Here is a 19,334-nt window from a genome sequence, read left to right on the forward strand (position 1 = left end):
TTTAAACGACCGTCAATAGAAACAGTACGATGAAAGCTTAACATGCTCAGGGAAGAGCAGGACGTCACACTTTGCTGAAGTTTGCAGCAGTTTTGAGGAGTGAATGAGCTGCAGTGAAGTCCTGGCTCTCCGGCTGCTTCCTCCCTCAGAGTCCGCCGGGCGCGGCGGCTTCTCCAGGGCGCGGCGCCGCGGGCAGCCAGCCGTCCGGCCACGGCCAGCGCTGCAGGACGGGCCGCTGCTGCCTCGTCAAGCGCACCGAGGACTGGTTCGAGGTGTTCGCCTTCCACCTGGACCGCGTGCTGGGCCTGAACCGCAGCCTGCCCGCCGTGCTGCGGGCCTTCCGCGGAGACGTCCTGCCCTACCGCTACACTGGCGGCGCCCCCAGGCCGGCGCTGTGGTGGGACCCGGACATCCGGCACCTGGCCGACAGGGACAACGACCAGAACTCGGTGCCGCTGAGCTGGGTCCAGTACCAGCGGCTGCTGCAGGCCCACTGCGGCGGGGAGACCGCCCTGGACTCCGCCCCCTGCGTGGGCGTCCGGCACTCGGAGTGGGGACGGCTGGCTCTCTTCGACTTCTTACTACAGGTAAGAGGACGGACAGTATCTACAGTAACAGTTACAATTACAATACCACTCTGTGATTCTTGGCTTGGAACGTCTCTGTGTGTAGTTTGCATGTTCTCCCTCAGCGTGCAGTGGAATTCAAGTTTTTCGCACAGTTTAAAAACATGACATTTTTGCTCTTGGAAACTATACTTCTGCTACCACACTTCTTATTGCACCTGCATTCAGAGTGGTGCACTGCGGCTGAATCTTTGTGACGAGGAGCTCTTCTCTCAGAACCGGATTACCGTACGTAGTCTGTGTGAGATCTGAGGTTCTTCCTGCCAGTCTGTTCTCCTCTCACCAACAAGGCTCATTGAAGACCCTCGTCTCCAGGTGATGCTTGACATTCCTGTCATGTCTGCAGCTGATGATCACCGCGGCTCCATGAAGAAAAGCAGACCTTTTTTTTTCTTCAAAACGCCGGCTTTCCTGGTTTGACCCGGCATTGACTCGCAGAGTCGATGTTTTCGATCCATCTCTTCATTCTTTATGGTTTCTTCCCCTTTCTAAAGCTCCACCAGACATTTCTCCCTCATTGATTTCTGCTTTGATGGATGAAAGGTGATGAAAAGACTCGATATTAATTTGACATTTGCTTCACAAAGTGCATAAAGCCCCGAGCTGAATGAGGCGTCCTCCGTCCTCCGTCCTCCGTCTCCGCCAGCTGGATTTGAACGGCGTGTCTGGAGTTTCATAGGAACACCCGCTTTCTGCCTGATTCCTGTCGGATTTGAGGATTCCGTCCAGTGTTTGTGTAGCAGATTGCGAGGTGAGCGTGAAGGCCTGCCGCTCATTACACTCCGCTGTCAGGAAGACGTTTGACTTCATGGTGACCCAGTAAACAGCTTTCATCGGGCCGCGTTACATGGAGGCTTTGGGTGCTGCCGCTAATGCATCCTGTGTATTATGTATTGTCCATTGATTACCGATAAATCCGTCTGCATGAGGCCTGATGCATGGGAAAAAAAAAGTTCCTCCTGGAGAGAAGGCAACACGCTGCGATGAATTCCTCAGTTCATTAAGACGGAGCTCTTTGAGGAGTTATTGAATTTTTGTGAATGCAGATTCTTAATTTCAGTCTTCTCATTAAGTTGCATCAAAGCATGTAATATGGGTTAGTCCGAAAGCCTCTGTTTTAATTACTTTATTGATGTGGCTGAGTCTCTGTTTACTGCATTGCCAGCAGTTTTTCTTTTTTTTTTTTTAGTGTTGCAGGTTTAGCAGTTTTGTTTTTCCGCTAACCAGCAGCTTTATCTGCTGCATTCATGACTGCTTGGTTTATAACCCCGGAGTCAGAACAGCCTGAAAGATGAACTCCTTACAGGTCTTTGCAGGATCGATCACTGACTCAAGCGTTCTCACATGAGAGCTCAGGGTCTTTTGTGTTTTCGCTTCAGAAAAGTTTCACGTTCACACAGCAGTGTTTTGGAAACAGGATGCTTTTCCGTTGAAGCGGCTGAAACGCTCAAAACGTTCATTGTGCCAACGCTGAGCGGAGCGGAGCAGCAGAGGAGGGAAACCAGCCCTCCTCAGGTTCAGGTTCAGGTTTTAGTCCTCCTCTCTGATGCTTTTTAACACCCGTCCTCCCGGACGGTGGTTCTGCCCTCCATGTGACCCCGGATCCGGAGAGAGGCCTTCAGAAACGTGCTGACTCGCTGGTTTGCGGCTCTTTTCAGTGGTTTTCGTGCATCAAACAGGGCTGACTCAGCTCCTCAGCTCAACACCTCAGTGTTTTTGGAAGCTCAGAGAATGAAGGTCTGAATGGATTTCTGGTAAAGCTGCTGAGCTGAAAAGGTTATGAGTGGCAAATAAGGCAAATGTTAGTGGACTGGACTGACTGATGGCTTCTTTTCTCTTTTATTTCTGTTTTTTTTAATGATCTTTGATTTTAACTCGGTAAATATTGAAGCTCCAGAGTGCCGAGTCGAGCCAGACTCAGAGACTTGCTGGTTTCAGCGGAGCAGGTTTGACTTCCTCTCTCTCCCTGAGTTGTTGTCCTTCCCTTACACCAGCTCAGATCATTTGGAACTGGTTTCCAGAACCTGACGACGACTTCTCTTGTCTGTCTTCACACTTTCTTCTCACCTTGGTTTAATGATTGCTGCTACACGCGGTTTTGCCCATCAAGCGATCAATAAAGGCTCCGGTTCCTCCGGACCGAAGACACCCATCTGTTCAGCTGGAGAAGAGAGGCGTCCTTCATTCAACACCATCTAATCCTCCTTCACAAACTCTTTACCATCTGTTCAGTCCCGTTACCCCTCACAGTTAGTAAATATAAACTGTTCTTTAGGGTGAGAAGAGACTTATGATGAACATTAATCCTTACAGTTCTCCTAACAACATTAAATCGTGTGACTCATCAGGAAACCCCACCAGGAGATCGTCTAGTCTGCTGGAATCAATGTGTTGAAGATGCTGCTTTGAAGAGAAATAGTCTCTGTTGGGATCTTTTCTCTTAAACACAAATTGATCTTCATTCACATTTACATTCTGTTTACCTTAAATATGGGAAAGAACATTTTATTAAATGCTAAATGACAAAAAAAAAAAAAAAAAAAAAAAAAACTTTATCTAAGCCCAACAGAGGACATAATATCTCGTTCTAAATTGCTGGTTTCCAAGTTCGATTAGCCTTGTGTCCTCCATCGGTGTGTTAGCATTAGCGCTAGCTTCCCCTATACGAGGTTTTGTTTTTAGGTTTTCCCACTGAGAGGGACGAAGGATGTGTTTTACCCTGAGGTGTGAACGTGGCCTCAGACCGCAGCGCCGCTGCATTCCCGCCTCCTCGGTGTGTGTCGCTGCACGCTGCTGGATTGCGTTGTTGTGTGTTATCGACTGAGTTTCTGCCGTCAGACTGTAATTAGACAGCAGATAATTATTTTTTTTAAGCTGATGAGAAGATGCAGAGGCTCCAGCAGGGCGGCACTGACAGGACTGTTTCTACTGCACAGACTCAACCTAATGAGCAACACCTACACACACACACACACACACACACACACACACACACACACACACACACACCTGACGTGTGTGTGTGTGTGTGTGTGTGTGTGTGTGCACTAGTGTAAGGCACTGTTGTGTTGTTCTCTGTGGGTATGGATGGGATTCAATTAAAAATCCAATACGGCTCTTGGTATAGATAATAATGTGTGTAGTTTTGTTGTTCTGTGTGTGTGTGTGTGTGTGTGTGTGTGTGTGTGAGTGTGTGTGGAGTTGCTCTCGTTTATAAGGTGCTAATGGCGCTGCCGGGGACTTGTTTGTGTGCTGAAGCGCTCAGGGCCTGTCAGAGAGACGGTAGATCCACAGGAGGAAAGCAGGACCCAGCAGAGCCTCAGACCTCAGCCTGGTGGAAACATGGAGGAGCAGAGCGGCCATTAGTTACTGCTGAAACACGTCACACACACCGGGACGGCTGTCAAACACACATCTGAACTGGGAGCAGCTGGGCATTAGGCGAGGTGGGGATCAAACCGACAACCTGAGGACAGTGAGGGGAAGCCCTCTCCGCCAGCCGAGCCTCTGGAGCTCCAGGCTGCAGCAGGTCGACTCTCAGATGTTACTCAGGTTCCACCAAACGGAGATCCTCTGACCGACGATCGCTTCTAACAGTTCAGGTTATATCTTACACCTAAAAGTTTCATTAAAAGAGGCTCGATGTTCAGATATTTTCTGTAGAAATGGTTTGGTTTTGAAAAATCTCAACCTTTTTACCCCGTCGACTCTGCACCACAATGGAGAAAACCTTCAGGTTTGAATTCACTGACTCTACTTGACTGGAGACGGATCAGGGCTGCATGTCTCCTGAGCTGAAGGGAGTCTCACGGCCCTGACGGTGGATAAATCAGCCTCGAGCGGCACTCAGAGCAGTCAGAAGCAGGAAAACCTGGACTTGACCTCTCGTCGCTGTGAGGTGACAGTTCAGGAGAATGAATGCAGGTGATTACAGCCGGACTGACGGTGTTGGCACAGTGTTGCCTCCTCGTTCTGAATAACGTCACGGTGAAGTGTCAGTTCTCTGCAGGGACGCGGCGCCATGGTAACGCTGGAGAGAGACTGCCTGTCTCCACAAAGGCTGTCCAGCAGCTCCGGAGCAGTGTGTGTCCAGCCAGTGGAGCTCAGCGGTCAGGGGCCTGAATCTCACAGACGTTTCACACAAAAGAGAAAAAGATGAGCATGAGAGAGCTGTCATCCGCCACTGTCTGGCTTCGCTCGGAGCTTCTCCATCAGCAGCCTGCAGCCTCCTCCTTCAGTATGGGGACCGGTCCAAGAAAAACTGTTGGCTGTTTGTTTGCTTGTAATTAGAAATGTTGCGTTTGATGAGTCACATTTGGAGACGTTTGCATGCAGTGACTACAGCGACTCCGAGAGAGAGGAGCATCATGGGGTTTCTTGATTGTATTGTGTTGAGTTCTGCTGGTACGGCCCGTGAAGGCTGAGTGAAGACGGCAATGACTTCTTGTTTGTGGAACCTGAAACTGGCCCTGTATGTAGAGCGAGACGCTGAAAGACGCTCAGAGCAGGAGGTCGGCCAGCAGCCTGAACCTGCAGCAGCTTCACTACCAAACGGTCTCCAGGGTCCTGAAGCAGCTGGAACTGGAAGAGCTGGTTCCATGACGGGAGCCTGACGAGCTCTGCCTCCTGCTCTACACCAACCTGTGATAACTACAATGGCCGCTCAGCAGCACAATACAGGGATTTCTTTAAGATATCCTACTTTTTCTTTACCAAAGAGAAAACCTAACGAGCCATTTGTCACAGGAATAGAATGTGTGAAATCAGAACAGAGACCAAGATAATGAAGTCGGTTCTCTGCGGTTTGCTGCTTCCCTGAACCTTTTCATGCAGCCTAATCAGGTTATTATCTGCTCGTCTTGGGCTGGATCAGTGAAACGGTGTAAAACGGAGCCGCGGCGTCTCTTCAGAGGTAATAACCTGCGCCGTGTCGGCGCTCACACTGCCGGAGTGTTTCCTCCACTTCCTCCTGCTCCGGCAGATGTATTGTGTCCCGGCCATCCTCCCCTCCGGAGCGGAGCGCCGATCGCTCTCCGCCACGCTCGGCGGAGCCGCTGCTCGCCACCACACACATTCTGTATTATTTCACCCTGCAGCAGTAATTTGGGCCTGCTTCGTCCTGTCCGCACACCCACATGAAATGTGTGTCTAACGCCCCTCTGCAGTGTGTGGTGTGTGTGTGTGGGTCTGGATATGAATAATCCATGAGGCGGAACCCCTGACACACACACACACACTCCTCCAGAAGTCAATCCCTGTAACGGGGCCAAGCTCTAATAGCCTCCCATCGATCCGTGAGAGCCGATGAGAGCGCCTCTGAACACTTGTTCCTACCTGCCGCCTTAACACCTCCCCTGGCTCTGGTAGCTGGAACCCAACACCGCAGTGTGAAGGACACCTGCTCACACACACACACACACACACACACACACACACACACACACACACACACGGGGGAGTGGAGGTGGAGGACACCCCGGGGAGGATGGGATGACAGTCTGCTTCTCAGAGAAAGAAGGGCTTGTGTTCCGGGCGGCTCTGCTGCAGCTGCTTGGAAAACAATGGAGCGAAGCTCGGCGTTCCTGATGGACTCGGATTCAGCAGCGGGATCGCCGCAGCCGGAGGGCAACGGCCTGGATGAGAGGGAATTCATAACAACTTCATCAAAGGTCTGTTTAAAAAAAGCTATCTGCAGATACATATCTCACTTTAAAAGGAATTTTTGATCTGAATTATATGAAGGCACTTTTCTTTTCTTGAAGTTGGTTTTCCATTTGTTCGCTGCTCCGCTCAGCGACCGCTAAATCCACCTGGAGAGGAAGAGACTGCAACGAAACACAAGAACAGAAGGGATGGGGACAGAACCCTGGGCAGGAGAACCTTCAGCAACGTACCAGGGGAAGACAGGAAACGTCAGCTGGGTTCTGTGTGTCTGCTCATATTTGGACTACGGCTGAACGATTTGGGAAAATAATCTAATTGCGATTTTTTTCCCTAATATTGCGATTGCGATTTAAATGCGATTTTATTATTTTATCTTCTTTTTCCCCCAAAAAAGCCATTAATTTTTGTTTTAAATATGACCAACACAACATGAAATCTGTTTAGTGTAAAATGTTCTTTCCATTTGCATGAATAAAATTATAAGATTTACAACTTTATATAAATGGGATTTTTATTTAAATGCTCCAATAAACATAAGAACAAGCACTTTGTAAAAACCGTGCAAAATCCACCATCTTGACAAAAAATATATAAAATAATAGGCATCTATCTCACTGCTCCCAAAGCAGTAGTAACATTTTACACAACTGAAGCATAGAATTTGACTCCGTTTGAAAATATTTTGTAAAATCACAATAAAGTTATAAATAAAAAACAAGTGCACTTTTACATGAGACAAAAAAATAAACCAAACCAGTGCGTAACGGTACTGGAGCTCGGCATTTTTGCTTTGCAGGCGTCATAAGAGGCACAGTGATATTTTTTCAAGTGTTGGAACAAATTTGTTGTGTTACCTCTCGTTGTGGCAATGGTGGCACGACACGCTCTGCACAACACTTGACGTTGCGCTGCATCTTTTTTTTTTTTAAATCCGAAATAATCCCACACAACTGATGTGCTGTTCCTCTTCGGGACTAATGTCTCAGTAGTTTCTGAGGAGCCAGAGGCCACTGCGCAAAGCAAAGCTTGAAGCAAAGGGCAGTGGATGTTGGTGAATCACGGCGCTTCTCGCGCTTCTGTTTCTTCTTCTTTGGAGCAATGGCGGGTGGCGACCAACAACTTAGGTGCATACCGCCACCTACTGTATCTCTTGGTGACTGCACTTCAGGTTACCCCTTCCATTTGTGTCACGTGACGTGACCACATTTTAATCGTGCACGTTGCGATTGGCAAATCGCGTTTTATCATATCGCAACATTATTGCAAATGCAATTAATCGTTCAGCCCTAATTTGGACCGAGACGGCACCAATACCCGGTACCTGGGAATCAGTACCGGTGCTCAGCGGTACCAGTTTTCGGTACTTTTGCATGTTTATCCGGTAATAAATGCTCATTTGTTGCTGACTGCAGACACAGAATTGCTAACAGTAGCTAGCATGCTAACGGTGCTGAATGCAGGAGTTGTAGCTGTAGATCCGAGGCCGGTCACTCCTCAGCCTTGAGATAACTCTTGTTCTTAACCAGGAGCTTCCTCAGATTAGAAGTACTCCCGCTGCAGCGAGCGTAATCTGTGTCGCATTTTGAAAAGTGAAGCTGTGCTTTCGAGTGATTTCTAGTTATGCTTGCTTTGTTGACATGCTAGCTAGAATGCGGACTCTCCGCTGAAATCCATTCACTGTTTAGTTTGAAATCAGTGTTTCACTCACATGATGGTTTTACTGCTAACTTGAACATTTTCATCAGAAAACAGAGATTTGTTAAGGAGCTGTGAAACAGTAACTGAGAGGTGGAGAACAGAGTCTCAGCTCCACAAACTGGACCTTCACTGGCGGATGCGGTCCAGGCTGAGGCGGACTGAAGGGACTGACAGCGGACTGCAGACTCCACCCCGACGCCCGGTGCCAGTGAGCGTTAGCATGAGGTGAAATAAGGTCTGGATTAGCAGACGGGACCTTGACTGACCCGCTGAGCGTCCTATCACCGCGCTGGATACTCAGACCTGCAGCGGGAAAAATGTATTCCAGCAAATCAGACTCCCCAGATACACTTTACAGTTTGTTCCACTTTAATTCTGTTTTGACTCCGACCGCAGCGGAGCTCCGCATGTTGTCTTTCCCCGAGGCCCGCCGCTGCTCGGCGGCGGCGTAAGTCAATATTGGCTCAGTCTCGGCGAAGCCGCTGGACTCGGCTCAGAAAAATCCCAGCACTGCAGTGTGGGAGTGAAATGTGGCAGCAGGGCGAGAAATCTCCCTAAAAGCACCGCGAAAGTGAGAGGGAAGAGCTGAGAGCGGCACGACACACACTCTCACACACACACATCCTGACCTGAGGGCACCCACACACTCGGCAACAGCACCGTCCTCCAGGCGACCGGGGGCAGACCTCGTCGGGGTTGCGTCTGTTTGTCTGGCACTTTGTCGACCTCTCACCTTCACAGCAGGGAGCGAAACACTCGGCTTCCCTGCTGCTGGACAGATTTATCACTGTCAGCAGAGCTAGCTACAGGCTAGCAGCCTCGCTTCGTTCTGGGCGGACGTCGTCCTCGCAGCGACGCGTCTCGCCGTCCCCCGAGCTGCAGCTCCGGTTGGCGGTGTTGGGACGGTTCCCCGGCCGGCCCGTCGTCTCCAGCTCTGTCTCTCAGCTGAATTCTCGCCTCCCTCTTCCTCCCGTCAGATCTGTGGCGTGCGCTGTGCCAGGCGCCAGCCTGTTTTTACGCTGATAGCTGCGTGTGATTATCTGTCAGAGCCGCCGCCAGAAGCAGATCGCCGCCTGGCCGCGATGCGCCGGAGCTGGCAGCGGCTCGCCGCAAATCTGAAGGCAGGAGCCGCTTTTTGTCTCATTTCATGATCTTTTCTTCCAAAGTGTGACGGTGAAGAACAGTGTCTGTTAGAAATGACCCAGATAGCAGACACATTTGGGCCTAATGTGGGCCACTTTTGGCTCTTACGGCTCCGTTACGGCACTGGCAAGTGTTGAGTGGGCCAGGCTCGGCCCAGACGTCCCACGCCGGGCTTGACGTGGGTTGCGGCAAACATTGCATGGGCCAAGCTTGGCCCAGACATTCTGCGCCGTGCCTGCCGTGAGTTGCGGCAAATCTTGTGTGGGCCAAGCCTGGCCCGCATGTCCCGCGCCGGTCTTTATGTTGGTTGTGGCAAACCTTGCATGGGCCGAGCCTGGCCCAAACATCCCACGCCGGGCTCGACGTGGGGTTTGGCGAGCGTTGCATGGGCCAAGCCCGGCCCAGATGTCCAGTGCTCCCCTTGTTGGTTGCGGCGAACCTTGCGTGGGCCAAGTCTGGCCCACCATAGTCACCGTATTCTACTTATTGTTATACTCAATCCCAACTCAATCAATACTCAATTTTTTGCAAGTGCATTAATATAAAAAAATTACAGCATAAAATAACAGTTTTTGCCCTTTTAGCATGTCAAACTATTATTTTTCCTTGTATCTAAATGTTATATATACATACTTTATATATTTTACATTGTGTGTGTTTTAGTGTTTCCTTTATTTTTTGAGCAATATATAACTCATATAAACATATCTCAGTGTGTATTGAAAGCTGTGGGTATACGATGGATTTTAATCTTTTTCTCTCTAAATATATCTATTTAATAAAATTATCCACCACAGCATGTGGTAGCCTCAACTGTCCAATAAGGTGTTAAAGGCCACTACAGCTCTTTTTACATCAATGATAAAACAACTACTGCTACATGCAAATGTTTTTGTTTTGAGACCGCTTTCTGTGAAAGGAGCATGTTTGGGTGGTTAACAATTTTCAAATAAGTTTATGTGCTCTAATTACTCGTTGCCATCCCTGTTGGCTATAAAGGAATTACATCTTGAGTGATGATAGTTAGTTTAGTTTCAGTTGCGGAAACTAAAAGGAGTAGGACACATTTTCTACTTTTTCCAGATCAACACAAAGATTATATTTTAATTTTTGAATGGCATTTACCCCTCTAACACTTTTTTACACTTAAGCTTCAGTTAGGAGAATAACTCTTGTGTTTCCTGTGAATGCAACATTGAGACTGTAGAACATATATATTTTTTGGATTTATGGCTGTCTTTTCAAAGTTGACATCTATAAACAAATTACCTCCTTTTGTTACCGCCATTTGTTTAAGGTGGAGTCCAGTTAAAGAAGAAAAATGCAGATTTCCTGGTGAACAATGTAATAGTTCTTTGCAAATTTTACATTCATAAATGCAAGTATTTGAAAAGTAGACCCCGGATCATTGGTTTCAAAAACAATTTAGAGTTATTTAAAAAGTCCTTGCACTTGGTAAAGACTGAAAAGGCTCAGAAAGTGTTTACTTTATTGAACTCATTTGTACTATTGGATTAAGGCCCTCTTATTGTCTTTGTGTGATGTTTTTTTTTTGGGGGGGGGGGGGGGGGGGGGATGTTTTACATCCTACTGGTTCCCAACTTTGGATAAGTGTTATGCCTTTAATGTTTGTACCTGTTAATAAAGTTGTAAAAAAAAAAAAAAAAAGGAAAAAAATATCATTGCGTCTCTCACTAAAATAACGTGAGGAAACGTCTTGTTCATCCAGGGGCTCATCAGGCTCACTAACACAACATTCTATCACAGCGCTGCAGAGTTGGAATCTGGGAAATGTAGTCCGTTAGCGTTCGACAGTGTGTGAATGAAGTACCCCTCCTCACTACATTTCCCAGCATCCCTCTCTTCTTCCCGCTCATTCTTCCTGCGCGCCAAGTCATCTCATTACCCCTGCTGGGAAAACTGCTTATCGGCGGACTGGGCTGTATTCGTCTTTCGCTGGAGGAACTGCTCGGTGGTCAGCTCTGCGTGTCCGACTATTTGGTGGGTAATTGCACAGTGACATTAAAAAAATAAAAATAAAAATCACACTACAATACATATACGTCTAGTAGCACACGTTTGAAGATGAATCAAATTGCGTTTTTGTGGTTAGCTGTTAGCTGACATAATGCTAGCCCTTTTCATTGGCAATTTTAGAGGAAAAACCAACTTATCTTTAAATAGGCTTGATCAAACTCTTTCAGGAGTAAGCTGAGATGACACACATGAGTATTGAAAGGTCCCTGTAAAGCCCGTTTTTGGAGGGGGTGGCGTCAAGCTGTTAGCTCATGTTGCTAAACCCATTCATTTAATAGCGGCCGGCTAGATTTTTCGATTAAACTGCTCCAAACTTTCCCAACTTACGTGGTCTAATTCAGGCATTTGTTCCGTGGAGAGTTTGAATTTGAATTTGAGCAAACGTTTGGAAACCGATTATTTTCGGAGTTTCGGCCGGAACTTCCGGTTGATTCTCCAACATTGGCATTGAGTAATGAACTTGGTTTTTAGTCTTCCTTTCTACATAGTTAAATAAAATGTTTTGTTTGTAAGAGTTCCTTATTTGTTTTATTGTTAGTTTTCAATGTAGTCTTTCATATCCTTAGGTTTTCACTGACTCCTTTACATCAATGTGGTAAGTACAATAACAATGCAGTATTCTACAAATTCAATGTTTTATGTTGAAATATAACTTTTTAATGAAATTATTAACCTGTTTATGTTCTTTTTGTTTTAAGGAAATGTTTCACATTGTCATATTAGCTTCCACAAATGAAGTGGAAGTTGTTCCAGCAAATTGGTTTAAAAAAAAACACCTGTCTGTGGCCACCATACAAATGGGATGATGTTGTAAAAGCAGTAAGATCACAGGCACAACCTGGAACACGTTGGATTCCGTACAAAGTACGCGTTTTATTAGGCAAAGGTATGGAGTAAGTCATAATTTGCACTCTGTATTTTGCATCTAATTTTTTTTTTTTATGTTCACTCAATTCACAGCTACTTATGAGGAAGCGAGGGTCAAACTGCCAGAGCCTGAAAGATTCACGGATTTGACTGATTCAGAAACCAGCCACAGAGACACAAACGGAGAACAATGTAAGTTGAAGGAACAATGGAGTCACAATGGGAAAAGATGAAGTGAGTCAAGTTACAGCCTTGCACAATTCTATCTCTCCTATTTATTTTCTAATGCAGGAAGAGGTGTCACATTCAAGATGATGCGGATAGTGAAGATGAGACGTCGGGAGCATCTACTTTACCTAGACCTCCAGAAATGGCCACTGCAAAGAAGCTGTCACCCTCAATCCTACAATGTAAGGCCACTAATGTCTAAGAACGGAACATTGTACCGTGAGACAAAAAAAAAAAGAAGTCAATATAAATGACGATTCAAATCTTGATTGGATAAAAAATGAATCATGAAGCCTTTTTTAAACTTATAGAAATGTGACAGTGAAAATTTAAACGGTTTCCAGCATCCACTAGAGTGTCAGCACAGACACATTTTATTCAAGAAGTTTTAAAGCCGGGAGAACAAGGCGCAGTTGCTTCATCAGATTCACTCCAGGTTGTCCACAGGCGTCTGCTTAAATAATCTGAGACACCTACACTGGGGGAGGAGAAGGGGACATCAATCAGGTCAACTAATTAGACACAGGCAGCAATCGCAACTCTTCTTTGGAGGTAGAGTGAGAGAAGTTTAGATAAAAGAGAAAAAAGAAATTAGTTTAGGTACTTGTTAAGACCCACTACAATGATTTGGTCGACTATAAATGCAAAATACATATAACTGTACGTAATACTTGTTAGACCCATTACAATAATGAGATAACTATAATGCAAAATACACAAGGCTGTACCAACTCCTACAACTCAAAAAAGAGAGTGAATACTGTAAAAATATATAACTACACCCCAGTATAGGTGTCGCTGATTATTTAAGCAGACACCTGTGGACATTCAGGAGCGAGTCTGATGAAGCAGCATGCGTAACGTTTGTTCTCTCGTTTTAAACACTTCTTGGCCAGCCTCTGGTGGCGGCCTGTCCGGTGATGGGCTGGTTGCCGTCCCTTCGGTGGGGCGCTCTGCCCCTGTGTCTGGCTTCCTGGCTGCTTGGGGCCGTCTGCCCCCCTGGGGGTGGGATATGGGTGGGGGATGGACGGGTGGGGTGTTGGGGTGCGGGATTTGGGAGGGGCTGGGGCGGGCGGGTATGGGTGGCGGGTGGGTCAATTAAAAAAAAAAAAAACACTTTTTGAATAAAATGTCTCTTTCCTGACACTCTAGTATGTGCTGGAAGTTTTTAAAGAGTTTCTCATTTCTAGTTATTTGCACTTTTGGTACTTTGATGGATTAAATCAAGTTATTGGACAAAATGGCATGCTTTTCCCTAAAGGTTAGAGAGAAGACTCCACCACCACCACAGTACTTTAATATCTGATTCACCCCTAGTGGATGCAGAACAAAGCAACTCTGATTCATCCCACATTTTGTATTACAGTGGGCCAGACAGTGGGAAAACTGGTGTGACGGTGTTTTGAGTATAGTAATACAAAAATAATAGTTCAGTAGGCAGAAATGTGCCATATGTAAGTGTATAATGAAAGTATTCCTTTACTTTTAAAGGGCGGGCGGATGGACAGACAAACGGACAAAGAAACCCCAACGATTACTTTACCTCTGCTGGCGGAGGTAATTTTTGAATTGTAATATGGTAGATTGGAGATATACATGAAGCGATTGTCAGTGAGCGCTATTTTTCCTTTTTTTTAAATTGTTTTAATCGTGTTCAACCTGTGTTTTTTTCCCCTCTAAACGTATTATTTTCCTGTGCACAACACTGACCAGCGGGCAAAGTTTTACATCAGAAGATGACAAGAGTAAGTGCACGCACATCTGCATATACAGACATGTAAAAAATCAAACATTTAAGCTGATGAACCCCAGCTTTCCCAGGAGTTTGCTCTATAAAAAATCTCCATGATATGAATTTAAGTAATAAAATGGATTCATAATAAACTTAAGAAGCCCACTGTCCAATTGAAGCCCATGTAACCCATGCAAATTGAATGTGGACCCCACATGACTGTGTTGACTGGGAACCTGGGAACCGAATTTCCCAGTTTGGAATCAATAAAGTAACTCTCTACTCTAACCTCCCCCTAAATCAATCTTTCATCAGACGCGTGATTGTCTGAGGTTGATTTTCTTTACAGCAGCTCCTGCTCCGAGAACTCGCAATCCCCTCCCCCTACTAAAACGGGAGAGGACGACAGTATCTCCATTTCTAAATTGTTTTCTCTTTTCATGGATCCACTTTTTAGCTCTCATAAAGTTGTGCTGGCTCTTTTTTTTCCTTCGCAAACATTCATTTCTTGTAAATCACTGCTGTCTACTCACTTGCTGAAGGCTCCTCTGTTTCGCGAAACCTTCCGCTAGTTACAGCTTAACTGATTCTTACCACACTAAGAACCAGTTAAGGTGTAATCTTTGACTTGTGTGTGTGTGTGTGTGGCCCCATGGTGGTATTACTAAGGTAATATGCAGTATGTATTTACTTCAATGTACGTATATATTAAATGTTAAAACTTACGTTTATGCAAAATTGATAATAACTTTGTGTCTCATTTTAGATGCAGTAAGAAGAAATCCATTGACAGCCACAGCTACAGACCAGGATATTGAGCAGTGGATTCGAAGGTGGCTCCATGTTGCTGGGGACAGAGAAGGAGGACGCCGAGCCAGGCAGCGGCCTGAGTAAACTGACTGTTCTGCCGAAAGAATTTCTGATGTTACTTGTTGTAGTAGTAGTTCTTGTTTTAAATGTTTAAGCAGGTTGGCTTTACAGCCAACACACACACACACACACACACACACACACACACACACACACACACACACACACACACACACAGTTTATGCGTCCAGATAGCAAACTATCTTCAGCTGTCATACATTTTATCTGTGTTGTCTTGCAGACAAGGCAACTGTAACATGCAGTTTTCAGAGTTTTATTCATTTGTAGGAAAATGACAATTTGATGTTGCTAATTGCTAGTTTGAGCACTTGGTTGAATGTATATGTGGAAAATTTTGTATAGAAAAGAAAATTGGTGTTCATATTAATAAAATTGTACATCAAGGCAAAAGCAGGTAGTCATTATTGTATTGTATAGCCCTGATCTGGCACATGTTGCCCAATTAAGGTGACGCTGTGGTTATTTTATCTGGACCAGATTTGGCCCAGACCTGGCCCACAACATGTTTGGCATCCGGTCCATGTACGGTTTACCTGTGGCTGAGTTCCGGCAGCCACACTCACCCCTGAATGAACGCCACGACCATGGCCGAAAGTGGGCCGTAAGAAGACTACGGATGTGGGCCACATCTGGGCCAAAACATCGTTGCTATCTGGGGATGAACTCAGACTCAGTTGAGTCTAAATTCACAGAAATCACACTTCTAGCGCTTCCTTTGCCTTGATCAGAACTGTAACTCACCTTCCGGTTTCATTAAAGAGTGATTTGAGTAAGTATCAAATGTAACTATGCATAATAAGTCTACTCACACCTAATACCTGTGCTGAGTGTAAATTTATTCACTGTAAATGAAAGAAAAATAAATATTAGACTTTTGTTCTAATTTTAGACAAAACTTGATTTCGTTTGAAGCAAAGGAAAAAGACAGACGTCCTCACTTCATTTCCCAGAGACGTTCTGGCTCGTTCAGCAGTTCTCCTCCCTTCGGGGATCAGATTGGATTTTGTGTTTTTGTGATTTGTTTTCCCACTTTGGGATTTCAGTGAAGCTGAAGTCATCTGTCCCCTCGTCTCTTTACCAGGTGTGTCTTTTAGGAAGTCAACACTAATTTCCACTCCATTTTGTAGTTCTCTGCGTTTTGTGGTGGTTTGCTTTCCGAGGCCGCTTCAGAAAATGCTTCATTTTGGGGGTTTTTGTTTCAGAAAAGTTTCACGTTTAAACATTAACGTTTTCAAAACATCCAGTGAATAAAAATTGATCTGAATATAAGTCATGCTTCTTTTTTTTCTTAACTCCCCCAAACACATTGCTCCCAGTGTTATTATGAGCGTACAGCGAGGAAGAGGCAGGTGATGAAGCCCGCTACACGTTGCTAACACCTCACTCAAAGGCTTCAAAATGCCGCGTTTCAAATTGAAATACTGGACAGTAAGCAATGATAGCTTTAGCAAAAACTGTACTGAATTCAGCACACTCTAAAAGGAGATGATACATTTGCTCTGATTTGAGCAGAGCCGTTGTTGTTGGAAGAGGCATGTTCTCCTCTGGCCCCCCATGACTCCTATTAGCAGACTTTTCTGCAAACCTTCTTACTTGATGCGATCTTATCTGAATCTCTTCTTTTGCTCATTTTTCCCTATTCAGCATGCTTCATGCAGGATCTTAGTAAATCAGGTGTGTGTGCATCCATCACTGGCTTCTGACAGTCCTCTCTATTGCTGGGTTCCTTCAAAAACTTTGTGTTTTTTTATGCTTATTATCTAAAAAGCCGCTCAGTGTCAGGGCACCGCTAAAGAAGAGGAGCTCAGTCCCATTGTACCATTTATACAGTCTTAAATATTCACACCGCTCTGATCAAAAGACAGTTTTGGGTGACAGTACACTGACTAATTGGAAGCTAAAGTCTGTTGTCCCCTTTAACCACTCATCCTGCTTTCAAGTGTTGCTGCCGAATAACAAGAAAGTCTTTCTTCTTTTATTTGATGAAACTCATTTTCAAAAGGCTGTAGTTGCTTTATGAACGGCTGCCTCTTGACTTCATTGATGAAATTAATGCAGCAGGCATCAAAAGAAGTGTGTGTGTGTGTGTGTGTGTGTGTGTGTGTGTGTGTGTGTGTGTGTGTGTGTGTGTGAGACACACCAGAAAACAGGAGCTTCACCTCATCATGTCACAAGCGGCTGGAATGAGCATTTTGCGCCTTGTTTCCAGGTTCAGAACACCTCCAGACTGTCACCCATGTCCTCATTTCTTCCTCATTACTTTGTTTTTTCTGGCATGATGAACGTACCGTTGGCCTGATTTACTTAGATCAGGTATAAAGTGTGCTAAATTGCATCCTTACACGAATAGATTTCATGTTCAGTGTGTAACCGGGGGGTGATCTACTGAGAATAGCAGCAGGACTGTCAGCAGGAGGACCTGGAACTGCTGCTTTGTCTTCATTTGCTTGTGTTCCCCAGGTTTATCAATAGGGAGCAGACAGGCCCTTTGTTGACGAGTTTAACCCTATAACACTACTGATCGGCTCAGGAAGGGAGCAGTAGGCGTGTCAGATGGTTGGAAAGAGGACGAAAGTGCAAATCCAGATTTTTTTCATTGGTGAATGAAACACAAAACACAATATTAAACCAAACAATACAGTTTCTTAGTGTGGTGTCGCTCAAAAAGAAATTCATTAATACATTCTTAATTTGGCATATTATGGGCTATTTAAACCCCCGTCCCTCCTGTCTCGATGCCTGGCTGCCGTCCTGTCCTGTCCTGTCCATTCGTCTGTGTTTCCCCAGTGTTTCCTGCTGTTTGGACTCATCCCTGGTTTCGTGGATTATTCTTCTGTTTTCTCACTCAGGACACCTTCACTTTCGGTCCAAACATGTTTCTTGTGTTCTCTAAGACTGCTTTTCTGCTCAAGGTCAAACTGGTGAAATGAGCAGTTCCTCTGTGAAGGAATTGGTTGATTGACAGATATATTCTCTCATTAAGGATCCATCACTTGTGCAGCTCAGTCAGTAGATCCCATCCATCCACTGCCCAAAAGCTCCAGACAGTCTGTTTGTGTCTTGAGTCTGTCTGCAAACTGCAGTCGAATTCTAGAGAAGAGGAACACAAACAGCTGACAGAGCGGAGGAACAACACGCTTCCTAGAAATAGAGTGAAGAGAACGACACGAGTTTCTAAATAAATACTAAATAGTGGAGTTCAGATACTCGAGTAAATGTCTTGTGGGACTGTCCACTGTCTGCACAGCTGATGGAAACGACTGACAGCAGCGGTGGAGACAGAACCCACTCCAACTCACCTTCACTCTCTGGTCCTGCAGGTCAGCGACCGTCTGGATCGGTACTGCTGCGGCTTCACGCCCGACCCGGCAGAACTCTGCGTGGAGAACCTGCTGCACGCCAAGTGTGGCAGCAGCAAGGACCTGCTGCTGGTTCACATCCTGGTATGTCTCAATAACTGGAAATGAACCGAAGATCCAAAGAGCCGTTTTCTCTCGGGTCGTTTCAGTGTTAGCCACTGTTGTTACTATTCATCTGAACTCCTGTTTACTGGTGTCAGGCCTTATTTACTCAATTTTGAAAACAATGTCTGTTTCCACAGAGCAGTTTTGTTTTTATGGAAGATAAACCCATTTAAAAACCAGATTTCAGCAAGTTAAGAACACTTGTTTGAAGAAAACTTTTCTGTGGCAGATTTTTTCCACGAATACCAACCTTCAGCTCTTTACTGACACCAGGAAACGATACAAGTTGAATAAATGTTGTTAGGGTTGAATTCTTACTCCATACACAAACAGAATGTGAAAGCTGTAGAGTTGCTGTGAACCACCTGTTGAACCACCGACAGGATTCTGGTGTCAATATCAGCACATCCTCTTAATGTTTTCGTTCTTTTTGATACAAAGCGTCCCAACCTGCTCATCCACTCAGACAGTAAACCTTTCCCTCCTCTTCTGAGCCTGCAGGGTTCTCTCTTCTGTATCTGCAGTCATTGGCCCGATGATTCATGAATTATGGTTTGTCAGGACGCCCGTTCTGCCGATCAGCGCTGATACAGTGAAACAGTCTCTTCTTTCTGTCCTGCTAGTTCGAGTTCCTGTTTCATACCAGAAGTTGACATGAACCAGCTGTGGTGAGGAGCGTTCGATTAAAGCTCCTCCTGCATCCACACAGCTGACGCCTCGTATCAGTTCACACTGTGACTGTGTTACAGTCAAACTTTGAAAATGTGTCGCCTTTGCAGGTGACAGTGAAAATCAAAATTCAGCGAGTCGGTTCATCTTGAAACTCATGTCTACAGATTATTCCCCCGAAACCGATGATGGGTTTGGCTGTTTTTCCTCCACACGGCTGATTGGAGATCAGTGCTTTAAAAATCCAATAGTATCAAACACAAGACGTCCACAGCAGAGTCAGTTTTTCACCTTTTGCCCTTCTTCTGGCTCAGC

The 19,334-nt window shown here is 45.6% G+C and overlaps 2 protein-coding genes and 1 long non-coding RNA gene across 3 annotated transcripts in view; all 3 read left to right on the top strand.

The window, feature by feature from the left end:
* Positions 1-19,334, top strand: part of LOC115396421 (zinc finger protein 271-like) — a 374,023-nt gene that overhangs the window by 38,833 nt on the left and 315,856 nt on the right. The gene's annotated exons all lie outside the window — the stretch shown is intronic.
* LOC115396416 (Golgi-associated kinase 1A-like) overlaps positions 1-19,334 on the top strand; it is a 50,621-nt gene that overhangs the window by 28,555 nt on the left and 2,732 nt on the right. The window contains exons 3-4 of the mRNA XM_030102293.1: positions 150-587; positions 18,207-18,329. Of these exons, the coding sequence (XP_029958153.1) occupies positions 150-587; positions 18,207-18,329 (561 nt within the window). The remainder of the gene's footprint in view (positions 1-149; positions 588-18,206; positions 18,330-19,334) is intronic.
* Positions 12,007-15,068, top strand: LOC115396425 (uncharacterized). Its single transcript, XR_003932381.1, has 6 exons — positions 12,007-12,032; positions 12,129-12,227; positions 12,327-12,445; positions 13,755-13,820; positions 13,977-14,008; positions 14,762-15,068. It is a non-coding gene; the product is annotated as an uncharacterized LOC115396425 (long non-coding RNA).

Source organism: Salarias fasciatus, chromosome 11, assembly GCF_902148845.1.
Source record: "Salarias fasciatus chromosome 11, fSalaFa1.1, whole genome shotgun sequence".
Taxonomy (NCBI): Eukaryota; Metazoa; Chordata; class Actinopteri; order Blenniiformes; family Blenniidae; genus Salarias; species Salarias fasciatus.